Source organism: Syzygium oleosum, unplaced genomic scaffold (assembly GCF_021117445.2).
Source record: "Syzygium oleosum isolate NSW1041296 unplaced genomic scaffold, Sole_v2.1 Sole_v2.52, whole genome shotgun sequence".
Classification (NCBI taxonomy): domain Eukaryota; kingdom Viridiplantae; phylum Streptophyta; class Magnoliopsida; order Myrtales; family Myrtaceae; genus Syzygium; species Syzygium oleosum.
In genome coordinates, this window is record NW_026607536.1 from 183782 (window position 1) to 205974 (window position 22193).

The 22193-nt window shown below is 41.3% G+C and overlaps 4 protein-coding genes across 11 annotated transcripts; 3 read left to right on the forward strand and 1 right to left on the reverse strand.

Moving 5' to 3' along the window:
* Positions 1-203: 203 nt before the first annotated feature.
* Positions 204-3911, forward strand: LOC115679732 (elongation factor 1-gamma). The gene is made up of 8 exons (XM_030603415.2): positions 204-315; positions 513-557; positions 1260-1406; positions 1680-1740; positions 1832-1884; positions 2005-2106; positions 2615-3122; positions 3256-3911. Exons 2-8 carry the CDS (start codon positions 549-551, stop codon positions 3633-3635), a joined length of 1260 nt encoding a protein of 419 aa, XP_030459275.1. The 5' UTR covers positions 204-315; positions 513-548; the 3' UTR covers positions 3636-3911.
* Positions 3912-4710: 799 nt separating this feature from the next.
* On the forward strand, positions 4711-7032 carry LOC115679737 (uncharacterized). The gene is made up of 3 exons (XM_030603425.2): positions 4711-4892; positions 5645-5908; positions 6646-7032. The coding sequence occupies exons 1-2, from the start codon at positions 4817-4819 to the stop codon at positions 5884-5886; spliced, it is 318 nt and encodes a 105-aa protein (XP_030459285.1). The 5' UTR covers positions 4711-4816; the 3' UTR covers positions 5887-5908; positions 6646-7032.
* Positions 7033-7784: 752 nt separating this feature from the next.
* LOC115679734 (KH domain-containing protein At1g09660/At1g09670) lies at positions 7785-11904 on the reverse strand. 6 transcript variants are annotated; one of them, XM_030603419.2, is made up of 8 exons: positions 11720-11901; positions 11480-11590; positions 10886-10971; positions 10393-10532; positions 9803-9937; positions 9599-9718; positions 8377-8520; positions 7785-8295 (listed from the first exon to the last, which is right to left on the reverse strand). In XM_030603419.2, the coding sequence occupies exons 2-8, from the start codon at positions 11578-11580 to the stop codon at positions 8137-8139; spliced, it is 885 nt and encodes a 294-aa protein (XP_030459279.1). In that variant the 5' UTR covers positions 11581-11590; positions 11720-11901; the 3' UTR covers positions 7785-8136. The 6 variants fall into 6 exon arrangements, with proteins under 6 accessions (XP_030459279.1, XP_030459277.1, XP_030459280.1 ...); XM_030603417.2 differs by having other exon boundaries at positions 7785-8298; XM_030603420.2 differs by having other exon boundaries at positions 9599-9715; positions 11720-11900.
* A 776-nt stretch (positions 11905-12680) lies between these two features.
* Positions 12681-21495, forward strand: LOC115679730 (regulator of nonsense transcripts UPF3). Of its 3 annotated transcripts, none has more exons than XM_056307341.1 (13): positions 12682-12855; positions 12943-13128; positions 14171-14277; positions 14600-14695; positions 14804-14902; positions 15034-15113; positions 15937-16050; positions 16972-17119; positions 18237-18316; positions 18682-19114; positions 19849-19973; positions 20115-20166; positions 20801-21495. In XM_056307341.1, exons 1-12 carry the CDS (start codon positions 12809-12811, stop codon positions 20151-20153), a joined length of 1554 nt encoding a protein of 517 aa, XP_056163316.1. In that variant the 5' UTR covers positions 12682-12808; the 3' UTR covers positions 20154-20166; positions 20801-21495. The 3 variants fall into 3 exon arrangements, with proteins under 3 accessions (XP_056163318.1, XP_056163316.1, XP_056163317.1); XM_056307342.1 differs by having other exon boundaries at positions 12684-12855; positions 18703-19114; XM_056307343.1 differs by lacking the exon at positions 20115-20166 and having other exon boundaries at positions 12681-12855.
* Positions 21496-22193: the final 698 nt, after the last annotated feature.

The following is a 22193-nucleotide window of genomic DNA, read 5'->3' on the forward strand; positions in this document are numbered from 1 at the left end:
TTTTTTGTTTTGGTCGGAGGGAACATTTAAGTTTACACATCACTTTATAAACTAATCTAAGTACAGCATTACCCTTTCGACAGCATTTCCTTTCTTAAGCAAATCCGTCCGGATTCAGGCCCAGCCCAAACCGATCGACTATCCATTTCCAAGCGAACGACCCGACCCGAAAGCGAACCCGCATATGCGACGGTATATGTTTTTTTATCTCCAGCCTCCAAAACCCTAAAACGCTCGCTCGGCTCATCGCGCACTCTCTCCCTCTCTCTGCTCGAGCCTCTCTCTCTGCTACCCTCAAAGCTCTCCCATCCGCAGGTATTGCATCTCCCTCTCTTACGGAGTCTTCTTCGATTCCACGTGCATGTCCGAATCGCGCTCTCGCGATTGCTTCTCCGCCGATTGTTCTCAACCTGGATTTTCTTTGCTGTTTCTCCGTTCCATTGCGTCGCCGATTGCTATTTCGAGTTCGCCGATTCGGTCGTCTCTAATCGTTTTTCTTTTTCTCGATTCAGATCTGAAATCGGAGTTGCGAGATTTTCCGCGAGGCAATGGCTCTGGTTAGTTCGTACACGAATGCGTTGTGTTGTGTTTTTTTTCACATTATGCGTGAATCCGTGCATTGTTTGGGTCTCTACTCTCTAGGAGAGCGTCGCGGGTATCGTGTCGTATGGACGATATCTTGACTATTGCTTTCTATCTGATTTTGCTTCTTCCTTTTTTAGTCTTTTGTTTTTTTCTGGGAATGAGAAGGAATTTAACTTTGGTTAGTGATGAGCCTTGGGATGGCCCTGATCTGTTTGAGAACGTCGCTTTTGTATACGAACTCACCCCGTGCATCTCTGTCTCCGTAGATTTGTTGCCTGAGCAATCCTATGCATGTACAGCCATCGTGATTGGTCTCCTATCCGAGTAATTCATTAGATTTTCTTTTCAGATCGTATGTAATAGAATGATACTGCTACTTTGATGCTATCATCACGAGGGACTGATGGTAGAAATCTTTCTTAGCGGGATCGAAATTAGATTAAAAAAAAACTACTTGAATAATTAAAATAGTGTTCTTACAAATGAAAAGTATGATTAAAATTAACGTTAACGAGGTTTTGTTTGCCTATCATACTGTATTTCACGGTTTTAGAATTGTATAATAAGTTTCATCAATTTGTGGGGACAAGTGAGTGGGCGCAAGAGCCCTATTTACCTTCAATATAGTTCTGTCCCTGTTCATAACTCACGCAGCTACTTGATTCACATTGCAGGTTCTGCACGCCACGAGAAACAAAAATGTCTACAAGACACTCATTGCTGCAGAATACACTGGTGTGAAAGTTGAATTGGCGCCGAATTTTGAGATGGGTGTTTCAAATAAAACACCCGAGTTTATCCAGATGAACCCTATTGGAAAGGTATTTAGATCCCATTTTGGTATTTTTTTTTTTTATGAAAGACTAGTTAACATAATCCAATGTGAGTTAAATCTATTGAAGTCCATGATGGTTCGTCATTCCGTTTTCCCTTCTCTTGCCTAGCAAGACAGTTCTTATACATCAGGTGAGGCAACAGTGCAATTCGAACTGCGGGGAGATGGGATTTTTGATCATCTTGTTTAGTTTAGGTGTCAGATGGTCTAGTGCCAATTTGATCTTTATTTTGTTGCTGAATATCTTTTACTTCTCTAGATCCCTGTGTTGGAAACACCTGACGGCCCTGTCTTCGAGAGCAATGCTATTGCACGCTATGGTATCTTTTTCTTTCTTTGTTTATTTCTTTAGTGACTTGTGGGTGGTGCTCACTTTTACAACATATGATTGTTTGATTCTCTTTAATGCAGTGTGTCGGTTGAAGGCGGACAATCCCTTGTACGGATCTTCTCTGATTGATTATGTGAGACACTTTATGAGTTTCGCTTACTTAGTTCATTTCCTTACTGTTTACTTCTACTTTTTTTTTATGTTAAGAAATTGGCTGTATGTTTCTCATATACTGGTGACTTCTCATTGGCAGGCTCATATTGAACAATGGATTGATTTCTCATCTCTGGAAGTTGATGCCAACCTTATTAATTGGTTTAGACCGAGAATGGGACGGGCAGTGTACCTTCCTCCAGTAAGTTGCCCTTGTTGATATGAAGTGTAGCTTTTCAACATTTTCTTGGACTTGTCATTCTTAAATTGGTCCCTACTATAATGAGAATGTGTATTCTACTTCTTCAATACATGACGAAGTAATTTCCAGTACAGTAGGATCAGTTCCTTCCCAGGAGAAATCTATGTCCCTACCGTATCATGGAACATCATATCCCATCTGTTCTGAAGGAAAAACTTTTGGTCGACTGCACATTTTATTCTCTACAATGGCGTGATGAAGAGAGTTTCTTCTGTTTTTTTAGAGGAAAAACAAGTTGTTAGTTTCTTTTCTATAGGTAACTTAAGTATCTAACTGATGAGGTGCCTAAAAGGTGCCATTTATGAAAGGATGTTGCTCTGTTATGTGGTGGTGGCTAATTCTACAAGGGCAATGCTCCTTATGTGCTTTTTATGTTGGTATTCTAGCTTTGTTTATTTCATTCTGCTCCGAGCTAATCATGACGCAAATTATAAAATTCTGTATGAAGGCTGAGGAAGCTGCAATTGCTGCCTTGAAGAGGGCATTAGGTGCTTTGAATGTGCATCTATCGTCCAATACCTACTTGGTTGGGCACTCTGTGACATTGGCTGACATTATATTGACATGCAACTTGTTCATGGGATTCACCCATCTTATGCCCAAGAGCTTTACCTCAGAGTTCCCTCACGTAGAGAGGTACTTCTGGACCATGGTTAATCAGCCAAATTTCAAGAAGGTATTAGGAGAGGTGAAGCAAACTGAAGCTGTTCTACCAATCCAATCTGCAAAGAAGCCTGCCCAGCCAAAAGAGGCAGCTAAACCAAAGCCCAAGGAAGAGCCAAAGAAGAAGGAAGCTCCAAAAGAGCCCAAAGCAGAAGCTGCTGATGAGGAAGAGGCACCCAAGCCGAAGCCAAAGAATCCTCTAGATCTCCTGCCTCCGAGTAAGATGATATTGGATGAGTGGAAGAGACTCTATTCTAATACCAAGACCAACTTCCGTGAAGTTGCAATTAAAGGTATCGTGTCATTTATGTCTTGATTTTATCATGTCCATTCGACTTGTGAATAAGAATTTATGTTAACTCATGTTGCGAAGGCATTCTTTTGAAGCATTCTGTTCACTTCATTTGTTCTATCTTCCCGATGCAGGATTCTGGGACATGTATGATCCGGAGGGATACTCACTGTGGTTCTGCGATTACAAGTACAATGACGAGAACACCGTTTCTTTCGTCACCATGAACAAAGTGGGCGGATTTCTGCAACGTATGGACCTTTGTCGCAAGTATGCATTTGGGAAGATGCTGGTGATTGGGTCGGAGCCACCTTTCAAGGTGAAGGGTCTGTGGCTTTTCCGTGGTCCAGAAATCCCGCAGTTTGTGATTGATGAGTGTTATGACATGGAGCTCTATGAGTGGAAGAAGGTCGACATCTCAGATGAGGCGCAGAAGGAGCGCGTTAGCCAGATGATTGAGGATCAGGAGCCTTTTGAGGGAGAGGCCCTGTTGGATGCCAAGTGCTTCAAATGATTGAGGGAAGGGGAGGGCCCCAAGTGATCTGATCTACACTTTTTGCCGTATCTTTTTTCCCCGCTTTTAACTTTTGATTGATTTGGGTAGAGTCTGTACTTGCAGCCTGAACAAAAACTTAAGTAATAGCAATTTGTCATTTGAGTGACGATACTCATTTAACTTATCCTCGTGGATGTCTACTAGGATGTTAAGTATGTATCGTTTACTTTTGGGGTGTTGTGGACCACTGCTTAATACGAAGATGTAGTGAAACGTGTGCCTTTCAGATTTTAATGAGATGCTGTTAGATTTGGTTTTGTTGGGTCGAGGATGGTAGGATGACAGCATGGCAGCAGGGTGGCTCGTTATTTTCTTGTGACCGTTAGTAAGGGAAATGCGTTAGCAGGTGATGAGTGACTGGGGGAGAGGAGGCACTGGCATCGTGCTTTCTTGGCTCGTTTTCGTACGGTATGAATGTGAAGTAGGACGTAAATCCTATTGCATTCGATTGACGTAAATCCTGTGTCAAAAAGCAATTCATCTGTCAAAGCATTTCGCGGTCCTCTGTTTCTCTTGGGAGTAGTGAAAGTAGAAGAAGGGATTGTTGAGTGACGCAAGCTTTCATTTTAACCTGGCGGAGATAAAACGGGTAAGGAGAGAAGTCTCGTAAAATTGGAATTTTCGATCTTTTTAACTAACCACCCATGATTCGACGACCCCCTCCATCCCCACCCCACCCCCCAAAAAAGAAAAAACAAACGAAAGTAACCGATCGTGTATATTTTACATGGAAAAGTTGACGGAAGGTTCATAAGCAAAAGTGGTCTTCTCAAGGATTATCGAGACACGACATGACATTTGTAATTTATATGATTGGTTTGGGAATTTGTCATGTCCGATCTGAATTTGATGGGCCCAGTTGGCCCAACCATACAATATATCAAAAGGAAATCAGAAAGCGCGAAAAAATAAAGGGAAAGTACAATTCAAGAAAAAAAAAATAACAATTCAAAAAACGAATAAAGAAAATAAAATAAAAAATAAATGAAAGAAAAGTCCAAAATTGGTTGGAATTTCATTCTCCTGGGCTTTTTCTCCGAAGGCGGTTGCGGAGGAGAAACATCGAACTACACGTCGCCCTCCCGACAACACCACCACCCACACCCGACATACAATTCCCTCCCGGAGGCGGAGGAGCCATGGGAGAGATGCCGCCCCTCGGATCGCCTCGCTTTCTCCTCGTGTTGGCCTCGATTCTCCTTCGACTTTCCCCAGGTTCGCTCCTTCCTTCCTCTTCCTTCCTTCCTTCCTCCCTCCTTCTCCCTTTCGTTTCCTCTAGTAATCTCCCTCCTGCGTTCGAATCCATTACTGGGGATTCCCTCTTTGCTCGTTTGCTTTGCTGATTGGTTGGTTGTGTCGTCTTTGCGGGCGGTTGTGTTTTCCGAGTGATCCGGTTGGTCTTGCCTGTATTGGTTTCTACATGCCCAGCTGGACACGACTGATCCCTTTTCGTGCTCGCACTTCGATTTGATCTGCCCCAATTAGTTCCGACAGCCTCCTTAGTTTCTCGCTTGCCTCCCTCCATACTCATTGCCTGCCTAGTGAGGTCCTCTCAATTTCTGTCCATTGATGTTGGTAATTCCCTTGTCCTCAATTCGCCCGCTGAACTCCCAAGCTTCTCCTTTTGCATATTAGCCTTGCCCCGCCCACCACTGGTACCCCGACCCTCTACTGATTTTGGAGCTTCAATTATGTCTCTTGCTCTTTTTGGTCGACCAATTGCAATTGGATCTGCATTCCATCTACCTGAATGTCCCTTAATTGCGGATGTCGGGCTTGCCCAATTTGTCTGGTCGTTACTGCTGCGGTCTTGGGTGCATCTTGCGTTGCTCGGATCAGCCCCCTCCCATTTTTACACTCTTTAAAGCGGAGTCATCCTCCTCTGCACCCTGTTCATTCGCTTTATCTACTCTTTATTTTTCCTCTGTCAAATCGTGCATCATAACTGATTTCTACTGTCTTCTCAGGCTCTTCCGATGACTCGTCAAACTCTAAGAAGGGCACGAAATCTGAGACTCATGATAAGTCCGGCGGCAACACGGGGTCTATGGTACTGGTGGTATTGGTCGTGATCGTGGTCGTGGCTCTTTTCTCTTTCGTTCTTTACAAGTTGTGGCAAAAGAAGAAGCGAGCTGAGCAGTATGCACGGCTTCTCAAGTTGTTTGAAGAGGATGATGAGCTCGAGGTCGAACTTGGTCTGCGAGATTGAATTTGCCCTGCAGACTTTGTAGGTGAGACGAAGTCGTTTCTGTGCTTATATGATCATTTATGAGCAAAGATGCTATTGTGTCCTCATGAGACCCATTACGAGGTTGCAATCTACTGTGTTTAGGCTAATTTTCGTGAACTTTTGGAGGGCCTGTTGGTGATGGTAGGGTTTTGTTGCGTGGCTGAACTGAGTCCGTTTCTTGCATATCTTTGCAGTGCCAACAGGTCCACAGCAACCGTCATGTAGTGTTCAAATGTTAGGCAGTCTATAATGAGTTGGAAGTTTTTATAAGTTGATGTCTTTTCAGCATGTATTGTTTTATCTCAAGCTTCGTTGCTTGCTATTCTTTTTTTATGAGTTTATCAATTTCATTTTGGCTGAGGAGAAGAGCTTTTGTTTTTTCTGGGTGTAGTCACTCGCAGCATCCCTCTCCTTAACTCCGTGGAGTGGAATGCTCTGCTCTTCTGAACTATGATGGCTGTATTTGAATATAACAAAAGACCAGGCAATTGATTTGGAGGGTCGATATCATGCATCTGAAGTAAACTGTAGGTCTTGCATAACCTGCATTATGTGTAATTTTTATGTGAAAATGTTTCTAAAAGGGGCAACATTGCCATTGGTATTACCCATTGCAACATCGATTGGAGGAGTTGGTTAGATGTGAAGTGGTGCTCTTCTAACTTGGTTCATTCTGCTGTTTTAGTGTCAGTGCCTTTGCATCAATATATTCGTGACAGTTCCCTTTTTTTGTCACAGGTCCATCTTGGCTTAAACAGCAAGTTTAGCTTGGGATTTTTGTGAACAAGATTCTTGTCCTTTTTCCAGTTTATAAGTTGTACCTTTTGTATTCATATTCTGAGAGAGAGAAATTTGTGAGAATTTAACTTGGGCTGGCGTTAGATGAGCGAATTATAAAGTGTAAGAAACATTCGGAGGGATGGTATCGTTTGTCATGTTGATATTACATGAATTCAAGGAAGTGCAGATATTTTTTTTGTTTTTTTTTTGGGGGAGGACCATTGTCCTCTGCGTGTAATCGGATGAATGCAGTGCTGAAATTGTAAAACTTCAATTGTCGGGTGAGGTTATCTTGCTCACCATTTTCAATCTTAGGGATAATGACATGATTGAATAGGTCAGGAATCCTTGAGCTTCCTGGTGTGCCATCCCTCCCTCCCTCCCTTTTTATACATATATCAGTTGTTAGATAAAAAGGGTCTGAGTCCCCGTTGAATTTTCTCACTGGTATAGCATGATAATGTTCCTTGTGCCAGTGAGATGAAGTAAATTTACTGTTTTTGCAGGAAGATGGGTAGTGATGAGTCCAATTATGGGATTGGGTGTGATGATATGTGACAGTAGGTTGGAAGATGACTTCGCTGATATACCAACCTCGTTTTTTTTTCACTGTTCACCAAGTCATCTTCCTTTGGATAAGTACGACTGTTGGGTTGTTCTCTTCAATGTCAGGAAAGGGCACAATATCTCTGCTCTGTGCAAGCACTAGAATTTGCTCAAACTGGTGGAGTTGTGGGAAGTGCGAAAAGTTAGTGCTTGCTGGGTGAAATATCTCTCACTTGTAGCCAGGGTAGCAGGTTATATGCATTCAGACAACCCTGCATACAACTAGAAGCAAGTCCTGATTCAGGCATGTCCAGACCATAGCTCTCGTAGTGGTGAATACATTCGTCTAGTTTAAGCCTTTAAAGAGACTTTCTCGATAAGCAAAGGTAGTGTTAGACATAAGACTATGCAGAAGCAATTCCAAAGTCAAATGGCAGCTAGATCCAAAGCAAAAACACCATTCAATGAGTGCTTGAAAGCCAAAAAACATCTATCAATTTAGCGCGTTCAGTACAATGATCAACAAAAAAATTCGACTGAAAGACATGCACGATTCTACATCTACCTACATATTATTGAGATTAGGAAATACAAAGTACAAGAACTCTTAACAGCACAAAATATAGAGAAACTGCAATGTCTCATTTGGAACCACATCGATTCCAGAATTAAATGGATAAGTTATTAATCACATGGACCGCAGGGACATCAATCAGAGATCATGCAGCTGATGCCGATCCTGATACTAACCAACCCAAATCTCAGTCGCAGTTTCTGTTGTACTTGGACAGTGGCTTCCCAAGATTCTGTTCCTTAAGATGCCGTTCAAAACTGCAATCGCCTTTCATGGATGATCAGTCAATCACATCTGTCTTGTAGACGATAATTCAAGAACATACACAGTTATCTTCCTGTCTTTGCCCTTTTCATTCCTGTACTGTTAAAGGGTGACATGCTTGGACTCATGCTAGGGCTCATACTCGGACTTTCTTCCCTTAGTGTACCATTGAGCATAGCCAATTCCCTCAGCTGTTGTTTCTTGTAGTGATCCAAACATTCATCCTGCTAAAGAGTGAGGGAAAGGAGGTTATTAGAGCAAGTTACGCGACATCAAGTTAGAATCGGAGTGTTTACGTGTCTTACCACTGGCTTCAGAAGGTTCTCTAGTATAGCCACTGCATGTTCCAACCGAGAATTTATTATATCCTCTGGAAATTCAGCTTCCACTAGAATGTGTAGAGGTTCATTAAGATGCTCATATCCAGGCTTATCCTTTAACTTTTCTTCCTAAAAAGGTGTAAGAAATGCACCGTCAAATACGCATGCTAATTAAGAAGCAACGTACTCAATAATCTAGAAGAATTGATTACCATTTACCACCAAGTGTGCCGACACCAGTTAGATTTAAAAATATAATAAAAATTATATTCTAAAATTTTCAGTTTTTGAAACAAACTACGAGCAATTCACTATCTTTTAAAAGTGAGAAAAAGAATGATGTTTCAATACTTGGCAAGCAAATTTGGGGAACCATGCTGCGTACCAGCCAAACTGCAATAAATTCTTCAGTAAGACCCCGACCCAAGGAATTTTACTACCATATATGAAATCACAAGCAATTTGGCAGAAAAGGTGCTTATTCTCTCTCGTTTATCCACGGTAAGGAATTTTAGGCTACAAAGCCACAAACACAACTCTCAAATTGGCATATTAAACAAGAATACCCAATACAAAAATCTGATAGGAAAGGATGAAGTCAAATGAGGCAAAAATATCTGGCCAAAGAAAAAGAGAGAGACAGAAATAAAAGAAGCGAGACTGAAGAAAACTCTGACTTCCAACCTAAATTCAAGACACTAAACAAGAATTCCCAAAAGACATCTGATAAGAAAGGATGAAGACAAACGAGAGAGAAATATCTAGCCAAAAAAAAAGACAAATAAAATAAACAAGACTGAAAAGTAAAACTCTTGACTTGCAACCTGCCTAAGGTAGTTGCATTTAGAATGTCTATTTAAGGAAATTTCAGTAATAGCAAATGATTCGGATAGGAACCATGAAAAAGTAAAAAGACAAGATTCGTCCAATTCAAAGTTCACTGGTGGAGAGGAAGGCAATTTGGACATGGTGCCGTGCAGCCAACTTCAACTCAATGACAAGAATTTGGTTTTTCAATCATCTCAATAAGATGATGTGGCATAGGAGAGACTGGGGATGTAAGTTAGAAAGGATATGCAAAGACCAAAAAAGACTTGATGGGAAATTTTTTCTGAAAAAGAATATGGAGTGCTTGACCAATTTAATATGCACTAACTAGACCACCACAACATCACATTGTCATTATGAGAAAGTTGGAGATGTATACCTTTACAGAATCCTTCACCGAGCCCTTGCCTCTTATGTACACTCTACATTGTGTCATGGCTTCGACTCTTTTAAGGGAGTTTCCACGTGGTCCAAGGATTCTTCCAACAAAATTATACTGCTAAACTTAGAGTTAGAGCCGCTGCTCAATATGTAAGCAGAAACCACAAGCATTTTGACATTGGCTAGAATTATGTGAACATACACTTGGATATTTGTCGACAGGAACATCAAGCCTGATGACTTTCTTCACTACAGGAGTGGTTGGTACACTGACAGCTCCTGGCCAACCAACTGAAGAAGATTGAAAGAGACCCGCTTTCTGGAGATGCCCATTTTCCTGATGCAAGAGGCTTAGCTTTAGTAAGCTCAAACTGGAAGTAGCAATAAACTGTTTCTTCTTGACAAAGCTAATGTGGACTCAGCAGCCTAAACAAGAACCATTTGACTTCTTTCGCTTAGTATAACAAATGAAATCTCCAATTAGTCAGTTCAATTTTAGAAGGTCTAGCCAAGGCTTAAAGCAAAATATTCATACACTCTTCTAAGAAGACAGTGTGCCTTACAGTCCGGAAATAATTCAAACGGAATATCAAATTAAGACAAACTCTCCAGGTAAAAGAAGAAATGTATTCATATCACAAAGACATGCAAACTGTGAATCAGTCCCATAATAGCTGAATTCAGATCAACAGCAATACAAATGGCCACATGCCCAAAATCACAGAATCTGCAGCTCCAATGGAATAGCAGCTAAACACATCATTATTCCCATGGGAGTGACCTAGGTATTACCTCCATTTGCATGACAGACCACCTGTCCAAATCCAAGGGCCTCCCATTTAACTGTGGATTAAATGGCCTATGTGGGCTCTCATGGTCAAGTCTCTCATGATCCAGAAAACTTGTACTATAAGCTGATACCCGTCTAATTTCTGCAGAAACCAAAAGGCAGGATAAATGCAAAATAAAAGGGAGGTAATACATAGAGGGCCACAAACGTGTACCCCTTTCACCATCAACTACTCCTAAATTTGCTCAGAAGAATTTAACCAGCTTCTTATATTTTGCCACTTACATTCATCAGTACATAAAGGACCATATTCAGCTTGATGCAAACATGACATAGGCTGAAGATCGTATTAAGACGCACTCAAACAAGGGATACTATGTACCAGTCTTTGCCAAGAGGTTGTCATTGAGATAAGTATGGAGATGAAACCAACAGAGATGAAAGGACTCCTAGATGACAGGAAAACGAATACGATAATTAAAATGAACAGCAGACCTTGATTAAGGAGCCGGCTACAATTTGGAAGAACGTGCATAAAAGGTCCAAACTTCTGCCTCTCAGCCAATAGCTCAGCCAAGTATCTGCAAAAGATAAAACGATCTAATTTGCTACCACGTAGCAACATGGAGAAGCCACTGAATTACAATTCGGGCAACGGGACAAGAACCAATCTCCTTCTTGAAGACTAAAGTCTCAAAATGAAGTGTAATGGATACTAGAGAAGTGATGTAAATACCATCAATTCAAGGGATAGCTACTAATCTCTGCGAAGGAGGCCAGATTGGATATTTGACAGATAACCCGAGAAAAGCTTTTGCACATTAAGCCGAAAGCGAAACTCAGAAAATTCAGAGGTTAAATAATAGCAAAAGCCATGTGGGGAGGCTAACGCTTTCAATTCTTCCAACAAGGCAATGCAGAATCACTCTGGCCACCAATAATAACAATCATAAAAGGGAAAACCGGTATTCGTAAAAGGGTGAACCTTAAAGTTAGAAAAACAAAACCATCGGAAATACAAATCACAGAGAGAGCAGCAGAGAAGAAATCAACAAAAACAAAGAAAAAAGGGATGGTAAAAGAAGAGACCTTTCTCGATCGGGAGGAAGGGGAGAGGAGCGGTGAGGAGAGGCATGGAGGCCAGAGGGCGGGTACTGGAAGAAACTCCCCGACTGGATTCTCTCTCCCATCACACAACACCTACCAATCAATCAAACGCCATCAAAGGAAGACAAAAACACAAACGTTAGATCGACCCATCTCTCTAATCTGTATGCCCACAAGAAGGAGCACAGCTAAGCGCAGACAGAGAGGGAGAAAGGAGCTTACTTGATGGGAGAGGAGGGGAGAGGAGTTGGATCGGAGACTGCCCTTGTGATTTGCGTGGTTGTTGGGAGCGAAAGAGGGAGAGCAGACAGACACGCACAGGCACAGAGAGCCCTACTGCCGTACTCCTCCTAGCCCTGACGACATTGAATAGTGAGCAGTATCTATGAGTTTTGCCTTGCTTTGCTGTGATTTATTTAGTTTCTAGTCAAACAAGATTCACTTCACCCCCCGTTTTTATTATATGAAAATGATTGCATCCTGAGCTGTGGAGGGATCTTGTCCATTTTCTCCTTTGATGTTGCCTTGTAAAATATCAGAGGCCATCCCCTTCCATTGACGCCTTTCCTTTGCGATTTTAGTGTAAAGACTCATTTTTTTTTTTATCACCGTTCTAACTTACGGTAATACTTCAAAACGCCAAGAAAGTCGATGATGATTTGAGAATAGAAGACCCCCCCGGCCGTCGTAATTCCTCAAAAAGTTCAACGCCTTTTACTCGTATCATCGACGAATCAATTCTATTTTCATATTCATTGATTAATAAGAGTACCAAGATCCATCTCTGTTGATGTGACGTAATTGATTGATGTTTTCGCCGTCGACAATAAAATTAAATTAAAACTCTAGAAATTCAACAACCAATGAAGCCGTCAATTCACATATTTGGTAGATAGATACTATAACGTTGATGAACCTGCACGGATATATCATATTGTGTGTGAGTGAGCAGCAGCAGCCGTCAATTAAGTTACTGCCTTAATGTGTTTTTTTTGGGCCGGGCCGATTGCGGACGGACTACCCACGCCCCCCAAAAACGGCAGCTCGTTTTCCAGCTTCTGCGCGTAACGCGTCCCGCTTCATATTCCCGTGAGATTTTCGGATTTGTTTGCCGATTTTTCGTCGGAATTAAGGAAAGAGAGAAACCTTAAGAAATTCAAAAACGCAACCGTATATATAACACTCACGCACCTGCACGTTCCTTTTCCCCTCTCCTTCCTCCATTCCTTCCTCCTCCTCCCCCCTCCCTCTGTTTCTCTCGCTCGATATTCCTCCTCGAATGGAGGTTTCTTCCTGCTCAATCTCGATCTCATGAGCCCCTTCTTCCCCGCCGTGCGCTCGATCATGCCCAACAAGATGTGATCTCCCGGATTGCGATTTCCTCTCCCTGTTTTTTTTTTTTTTTTTTCCGGGGCGTTCCTTTGACCGATTTCTCGAGGGTTCAGTTTCCAGCGGTCTGTCGAAGAGCCGAGGATTTTCCCAATCGAGGGCATGAAAGGGCATCTGGATCGGACCAAGGTGGTTCTGCGGCACTTGCCGCCGTCGATTACGCAGGGCATGCTCTTGGACCAGATCGATACCGCGTTCGGGGGCCGCTACAGCTGGTTCGCCTTCCGCCCCGGCAAGAGCAGGTTAGGGTTTCTGCCCGTTCCTTCCCTTCCGCCCCGCGCTTTGGTGTGGTCGTGCGTATGGGGCTTTTCGTGTGCTGGCATTAGCTTCCCTTCGCCTCCTTTCCTCTTTTGTTCGATTCCCGCTTTGCCTCTTTGCTCGGCGAACCGAGGTTATGCGTCAATTGATCAGCGTATCCAATGACGGGCGCTTATGTGGTTCTTTTCGAGGTTTTAGCTGTTGTAGAGTCGAGATTCGTGTCCTATTTTTCGTTAATTCTGGTTATTTCTATATTCAGTAGTTAGTGAGCCGTCGAGGCTTTTGGGCTCTGACCCTCACTTGCAGAATTGAGTCCGTTTTTGTTTGTTATCGGTTTGATCGTGACGTGTCTATCTCTGAAGTTAAGGGTCGAATATTTTGCGTAACTTGTGATGGTTTTGCCCTACTTCTCCAGAGAAAGGGTAGTGTTCGCGCTTTCATTTGATTGTTGGGGGGGGGGGGTGGGGTGGGGTGGGTTTTCCTTGAAGCTCTCTTGTCGGATAGTGACTTCACTGACTTTATGTCTGTCTTTGAGATTTCGTCCTCTTCATCTTACTTCGAGGATTGCTCCTCAGCCAAGAAGCTTCATTTTCGGGAAAAAAAAAAAAACAAGTAGAACATATTGCAAGGTTCTAGAGGATGTTGATTATTCTCAAGGGAGTATTCCTAGGTATTGTGGATACTATGACTACTAGTTAAACAGCAAACGGCCTGGACAAGAAAGAGTTGGAAATCATTCTTTAGCTCCAAGCCCTGTATTTCCTAGTTGACTGATGCATTTACAGGTCCAACACCAATTAACTGGGATAGTTTTGCATTTCTGTCAAATTTTCTATTGAAAGATCTCCTAGCGAGGTTAGGTGAGAATCTGTTCCGACACTGTAAAGAATATGCTATGACGTGGCTTTGTTTTCCTAGTTATGGGTGGAGAGACGTTTTGAGCAATTGTGTTTTGGACACTTGCCAAATTAGTGTCTGCCGTGATGTTGTGCATTGCTTTACATGGTTCCGCAACTTGTTTTGCAGCCTGAAGCACCAGGTCTATTCAAGAGCCTACATCAATTTCAGGAGACCTGAGGATGTTGTTGAATTTGCCGAGTTTTTTGAGGGGCATGTGTTTGTGAATGAGAAAGGTAACTTTGAGAATCTGATAAAATATATTCTCGTGTCTGTAGAAGATTTTTGTTTTATTTCACAAATCACGCTTCTTGAATTCTAGTTTTATAATTGAGCTCTATTTTATTGAGAGGTAACTGAACATGAACTTGCCATGCTTTTTACGTCACAATTTTCCTTACCTACTCTTGTGACAATCATATGGGCTTTAGTTGCTTGTGGCCCGGCACATTCTGATATTTGCGCTTTGTACGTCAGCCACCTCTTTATGTAGCTTTCTTCTAGAAACTTGTGATGTTTGATTCTTCATAAGTTTGATTTAAAACTTTCTCTCGTTAGGTACTCAGTTCAAGACTATAGTTGAATATGCTCCTTCACAACGTATACCTAAGCAGACATCTAAAAAAGATGGCCGGGAAGGGACCATAATGAAAGGTATTTCCTTTGCTTGGCTGAAGTAGAATCATTGGGAAATCGATGATGGATTAATTTTGACCAGGTATTTAAACCTTTTAATTCATTATAGCTCTCTTGATATTGCAGATCCTGAGTACTTGGAATTCCTTGAATTTATTGCAAAGCCAGTTGAGAATCTTCCAAGTGCAGAGATACAATTGGAGAGACGTGAGGCGGAGCGATCTGGTATAGGTCACTTTCTGTAGTGTTAGAGTGTTGCTTGTTCGTTATGGGTGCGCAATACTTGAGATTAGTACAGCCTGCACTCCTAATTTGCTTCCCCCCCCTTTTTTTTTGTGCACATTTAATTTTTGTAGGTATTGGAAAAGAAGCTCCTGTAGTGACTCCTTTGATGGATTATGTTCGCCAGAAGAGGGCTTCAAAGGGTGGATCTCGGGTACTTTATTATTGATGCTGTAGTTACTTTCAGAATGGGTCACTGAAAATATTTATATGATAATGAAATTCTATTGGGAGTCTACTAGGAGGATAAAAGATTGGCAAATGCTTTTGAGATTAGAAGTCATTGTTTGCAGGATCAATAAACTAAAAGATGAGTCACAAGGATATGATGTCTTGAGAAAAATATCGGTTTTTTAGGTTCTTTGTTTTAGATGTAGTGACGCGTTGACATGTTAAGTATGTTGTTTTTTTAATTTGATCTCTTTGTGCCTTCATGTTGGGGAGATTGGTAATAATAGAGCATGAGGTGTTGGTGGAGTTACTCCCACTTCCAAACAAAGTTGCTTAGGTTGAATTGGTTTCGTAAGCTCGATCTTCATTTCTGGCTTGTGGTACCCCCGAAAGGAGGCATATAGTTCCAAAATTATTGTTTTGGTGGTAGTTTTTTATTTGAGGCAGTTTCATTTGTCATGTAGGATCTTTGTGCAAGTGTTGCCATTTTACGCCAACCTTGGTGTTCCTTGAGAAAGGAAATCCCTTTTTCATTTTTGAATGCTGATGTACTTATGTTGACTGTAACAATATAGGAAGTCTACATCTATTATTTCATACATGCTTTTGATCTACGGAATATATTGCTAAATTTGCATTGCCATTCTTAATTAGTTTTGACACATTTTAACATAACTGGGTAGTATTATTTTCTTTGCCAAGTTTTCAACTGTCATCATTACACTTGGATTTGGATGTTTTGTTTTAAAATATCTAGCGCTATTGCTCAGTAGACTCTCTTATTGTACTTTCATGCTTGTTGACAGAGGTCAATCGCTAATGAGAAAATGAGTGGAAGAGGTGGTGGTTCGTCTGCCGGAAGCTCTAGTTCTGCACCATCAAAACGAAATTCTGAAAAGAGAAAAAGTTCAACTGCAATGGTACTCCTATTTGTGGCATGTTGTTGCGCATACATCTTTATATGCGTGTTGTATTGTGTTTTTTTAGATGTTTTGGCATGGTTGCCTAAAGCAGCTCGGGCCATTGAGGTGCTTTTGCTGATCTTATGGTTGATCCGAATTTTTAATCCTCATTCACCTTTATTTGCATCTGTACCCACTGATGGCTATGCATTGTTTTTCAATGTAGTAGTCTAACAATTTGTAAAGTGGGAGATGAGTTCTGATTGAGACATGTATCCTTTTTCCTCGTAGAGTTGAGTTGCATTGCTTAACAATGGATTCCTGATTATTGCTTTTAAAAGTTGATGGCGAGCTTAGGTTTTTTGAATTGCTGCCTCTTTTGGCTATTACCTAACTATGTGATGGTCCCTTTGTAAAGGATCATAAAAATATTTTGGCATCTTTAGTGTCATTACTTTGTAACGAGGAGCTTTGCCATTTTTATTTTGGTTATGTCCTGCTCCTGCATGTTTAGTATGCCAAATTTCAGTTGGTAGTGATGCTTTTGGGAAAAAATGAGGACTTTGAAATTGAAACCAAACTTGTAGATGTAGTCCTCAATATCTCGTGCTAGTTAGGACGCTTCACCGTTGATGTAATAGTTTTTACTGGGAATTGTGATCAATGGGAAGTGTCACTGCAAGTGCCTGATGTAATGTTTGACTTTTCTCCATCCTGACCTTGTTAATCAGGAATTACACAACATATTATGGGAAATTTGTGAGGTATATGATGCAATGATCGATTCATTATCAGCTAAAATTTTTTAGTGATGGATTGTTTGATCTCTGCGATCCCTGTAGTTCACAATGTTAATTACATCGAGACCTAGAGTTATCAAATTGCGACCAAGGTTCATTGCTGAAGAATCGTAACTGATTTTGTCTGCACTTGTTGCAGTATATTTTGAGAGATGCTTCGAGGAGCAGTAGTGGCAAAGACAAGTCCACTTACATTCTGTCTTCCAAGCGAGATGATCCTCAACTTTCTGACAAATCTAATCCTTCAGCAGTGGCAAGTGGAGCTGGACAACCAGAAGATGACAATGGTGAGGCCCAGATGACGATACTCGGGCAATTTGTTATGACACTGCTGCAATCAAAACTTTTTCTTTTGGGCCTTTGTGTTTGTGTTCTAGGAAAGTAGTGATAAATATGAAGTCATTTGGCGAAACTTGAACTAATTGGAAAAAAGAGAAGGTGGGGGGGGGGGGGGGGGGGTTGGGCTGAACTAAGTGGAGTAAGTGGAGTTGCATTTGTTGCCGTGGTATGACATCCATTCCATTCTTGACAACATTATTTTTGGAGTTGCACTAGTTGGCATTATATAAGGATAGTTTGGAGGAACATATTTTCCCCTATAGAGCTGTGTTCATGTCTATCTGCAGCAAATCATTTACAACAACACAAGTCTACGTCTTTATTTTTAAGGCAAAGTTCACAACTCAGATGGGGAAAAAGTTATTTGTTTTTTCATGTCTAGATATTACCGAAATAAGGGGGCCGTGTTTTCTTGAGGTTTTACTTTCTTCTCTTGGAGTAGTTGATGTCTTCCGTTTCTCAGTGGAGGTGGGGTCTGGTTGTAATATCCTTTTCTGGGTATTTTTGGCGGGAAGCCAAGTCGTGCATAAGCGGATGGTAGATTTGTGATGATATTAAGTGTAGGCCCACTGCGAAATGTCCAACACCGAAGTACTCCTCTTGGAGTTTCCAACATGATTTCTGGTCTGATAGTTGATTGTTTGAAACTACAGACCTTGGTGTCATGATGGTTACATTCACTTCGGCCTGTATGGGATGTGTCTTGGGACGGTCCAAATAGATTGGCTCTGGAGGGAAGGTCTTCGGCTTGATGCTCTTGTGTATCTTGTTATCTTTATACGGAACCTTTTCTTTTCTTTTTATACCTCCGGTACAATTTCTGTGTACCTGAGGCGTATTGATTCTATTCATTCATAACTTTTTGTTCCAGAAGCAGAAAGTGCCATGTGCCTTCATTGATGTGTTCTTAGTGTATTCATCTGATATGTCGGTCATTTTTCAAAGAAATCTAATGATATGCTTTCATTAGCTGTAACACTTGAAATTTGATTATTCCTTTCTGTACCTGAGATGACTGTTGCTTATTTTATAGAAAACTTACTTTATCTCCTGACTTTGTTCTAGGGACTATTGGAATTGGAATTGCTGGTGCTGGGAAAAGGAAGATTTTACTTTTGAAGGGGAAGGAGAGAGAAATTTCTCATGTTAGCTTCTTCTGCTTCTTCTTCTTCCAAGTCGATCAACTTATTTATCTTCATTGTCCATCGGGAAGGCATCCTTTTACTGTTCTAGACAAACATCTATTGGTTAATTGTTTTATGGTTTAACGACTGTTAGTTCATGGGGTGGCTTCCAAATGTTCTTTTTCTCTCCTACATATGTTTCTGAGGCAAACATAGTGCCCTTGCTGTGATTTCAACCATTTTCTCTAAATAAGGATGTTATTTATTTTTCCAGGCTGTGTAAATGATATTCAACTCGTCAGAACACGGTCCATTTGTTACCATGAAGTATTCTCGTCCCATCTGTTTGGAAATCAGCTTTTTATTGTATTTAATTTGTGACGCAGGTCTCTGGTGGTGTATCGCAGGACCAGTGTCAACTAAAAGATGTGATAGGTTCAACCACTGACAAGCAGAAACAGCGGCATGAGGGTAGTCGGATAATTAGATCCATACTTTTGAACAAAGATGCACGCCAAAATCAATCAGGAGTCCCGTCTGAAACTCAAACACGAACTCTGCATCCTGGAAAAGAAAGGAGGCCTCCTCGAGCCCCAAGTGTACAAGCAGTTTCAAAAGATACAAATGGTGCTCCTGATGAGAAGGTCCATGGGAATGGCCTGTCTGGTTTTGGTAGTGAAAAGCTGGAAAGACGCGCAAGAAATAAAGATAGACCCGACCGTGGTGTATGGGCTCCTCTCCGTCGTTTAGATGGATCTCACGCAAGTGATTCATCTTTCTCTACTGCTGCTGCACATTCAACTTTAGATTCCTCAGAAGGTAAGACAATAGGCCTTTGCTTGGAGCCTTTGTGGCTTGTCAGATTATCATTGTTTTATCGCAAATTTATTGTAGACAAGAAAAGTAAGAACATGTGCTGTTAAACATGCCCCCATGCTCTTACATAGAAGAGGGATCAAATTATCATTTTAATGGGCCAGTTGCATCAGCTTATAAAACACTCTTACCCCTTTCATGCAGTATAATCTCTTTCTAGTAGAAATAAGCAACACTAATAGCAGTGCAAGAACACTTAGATCCAAGCACTCCAGATTTTTCTTTGAAGTTTCTGTTGATTTCTTTTCAGATTTGCTTACCCCTTTTAGCTCGATCCTGATAATAAAGTCTCATCTTCACATTGCACTATGTGAAAGCCATCATTTTCATGTTCAAATCTGCCAGTTGATTTTCTTACATTTCATTCTCATTTTGATCCATACCTTCCTTTTTCTCGAGTATTCTCATTTCTTATTTCAGCTCGTTTTAAATGAATGCATCCATCTAGGATTGGGCTTAGAAGGCAGCGGTTTTAATCAATAAAAAATCGGTGTGCTTGACATCTTCATGCATTAAGATACTGGTTTGCCGTAGGAATTCCGTGTGTAAGAAAATTTGGGATGCTTCTTGAGTTCTGATGTACATAGATAATGAAGACTTTCTTTGTTTGCACTTATAGATTACTGTTTCTATCTTACTTAGCTGGAGCACAACATCGTTTTTGGCATTTTATACAGGTTTCCGTAAGTCTGTTGGTCGCCGGGGATCGTCTCAGGGTGGGAAAGATAATGATGGCTCACCGCTTACGAGTGAACAGAAGTCTTCAAAAAGAGGAAGTGCTTCTGGCTATAGTTCCCATGAGGTGCTTTAGCTTGCTTTCCAATTTGCTTATTCTATTTCAATGTTTCAATAGGTCATGGGCATAAATATTTGCTATCAGATAAGTGCGACCATCATTGAAAAGAACATGAACTTAAAGGCACATCTTTCTTTGGCCTTGCAGAAGCAAGTGTGGGTTCAAAAGTCAAGTTCTGGATCTTAGTGTCTGAAAAGTGGTAAGACTGGCAGTGTATTATGAATTTTTTTCCCATTTCTCGTTGCTGTATGAGTCAAATCATATATGTGGGCAATTTCTATTTTTTCTGGTTTGATCTATGGGATATTCGCACTGTCATGCTTAGGCTATAGATGGAGCTTATTTAGATAGCAGGAGGTTGAATCCTAATCTCACATTACTGTATATTATCTATGCATTTTGAAGCTGGTGGTCTCATACTGCATGACTCCCCAATACATTTTTGAAGGAGTAAATGAACTTCGAAGGAATTTTTTTTTTCTTGGTAGTCAGTAGAAGTAGAGAAGAATGCTTGTATGTGTAAGTACTAGACTTGGCCTTATAGATCATATTTTCATGATATGGTTGCTTGTTCAGCCGCTATGGTTATGGTGTGTCCTTTCTATTTATTACTCTGCCAGAGTTTATTAGGGCTTCATCTTCTCTTGGAAGGTGCATGCATACAGTTGAAGATTGTTTCCGTTTGTGTAATATGTTGCAAGCAAGGCGATCCAGTGGCGGTGGACTTGCCTGTTTATACTGGTTGTTTCTCTGCAGTAGTTGTGTGGAAGCTGCAATCTCTTCTGGGTAATGTTAATCTGTTGTCTTATGTTGCTCTTGTTCTTATGTTGTAGTGAAAGGCTTGGTGTATTGTGAAATTGATCACGCATATCTGCTAGTGGCTGGAGGCTCGTCTCTTTTGCTAGACAGGTGGTCAGAGTGGAAAAGGCTTTGGCAGCAAAAATGGTTTCTCGGGAAGAAACTGATGGTTGGTACAGCTCGAAGGGGGGAGGATGGAGATATTGTTGTAATTAACAGTTGGGTGGGTGAGTTGCATAACCCGGATTTATTACTACGCAAGGCTGATTTGGATTAGTTGGAAAGAGAAGGAGAAAGATATCGTCACCTAGGAACGTACATAAGTTACAACAGATCCTATCCCAGTATCTTTCGGGGGGATTCTTACCATCGCTGAAGGAGCTACAGATAACATTCTTGCCATCGACTCTAATGAGGGGAGCGTGATATTTTAGCTCATAGGATAAGGTTCTTGGTTGGACTGTAAATACGAATGCGGAGCAAATGGTTTATTGCCTCTGCTCTTGTCAGTTGTACATCTTTGTTGGGCAGAATATCATACTCTAGTTATGGTGTGTAGTTGCTCTAGCCCATTTTGTTTAATGGCTTTCTTAATGGGGGTTCTTGTCGAATAGAGAAAGATATATGTCGGGGGATGCTCTTTCGGATTGTACCCTCGAAATGTTGTCTATGTGGAGAGTGTTGATATGGAGTTGGAAATCGGATGGCACTCTCTGTTTTGGAATTTTAATGTTTTGGGTGTTGCATGTTGGTTGCGACCGTCCTTTATTTGCTCTGCACCGGTTTTCAATTTTGATGTGTAACCTCAAAAAATTGGCAATGTTGCCGATGTTGGAGTAATCAAAAGAGAGGGGGGATTCTTTTCTTGCAGTGGAGGTGGTTCGAGAGCGTGCGAGACGTAGTTGTCGTTTGGGCTCGTGAGAGTGAGATGCAAACAGGGATGGCGACATGGTGGTAAGCCAACCTCCTCAGCAGAAGTGAGGACCACCCTTACGTCGTAGTCGGGACGGCAATGCTTTGCCATTTCTGTTCCCCCCGAGATATAAAGCGAATCCCCACTCAATTCGTTGTGGATTTTTTTTTCTTCTTTTCTTTCTCTTTGTTCCTTTTTCGACGCTAGAGGGACTCCCCCCTACTTTCCAAAACGAATCGTAATATCGATATCCGAGATTAGACTGGCCTCGATTTTCAAGAGCGCTTTTGGAGGAGGATAATGCAACAGGGTAAAAAAGTTGTGATGCTGCGAATGTCTTGAGTATCGCCGATTCCTACTTTGGCGGTGGATGGAGGTGTGCCCGTTTGTCGACATGATGACCCTTTTGCCTTTATTACTTTCTTTTTTTAAACCCGTTTTTTCTCGTCAGTAAAACCAAAAAGCTGTATTTTTATATAACGAAAACAAAGGGGGCACGCCCCTCCAATCAAAAC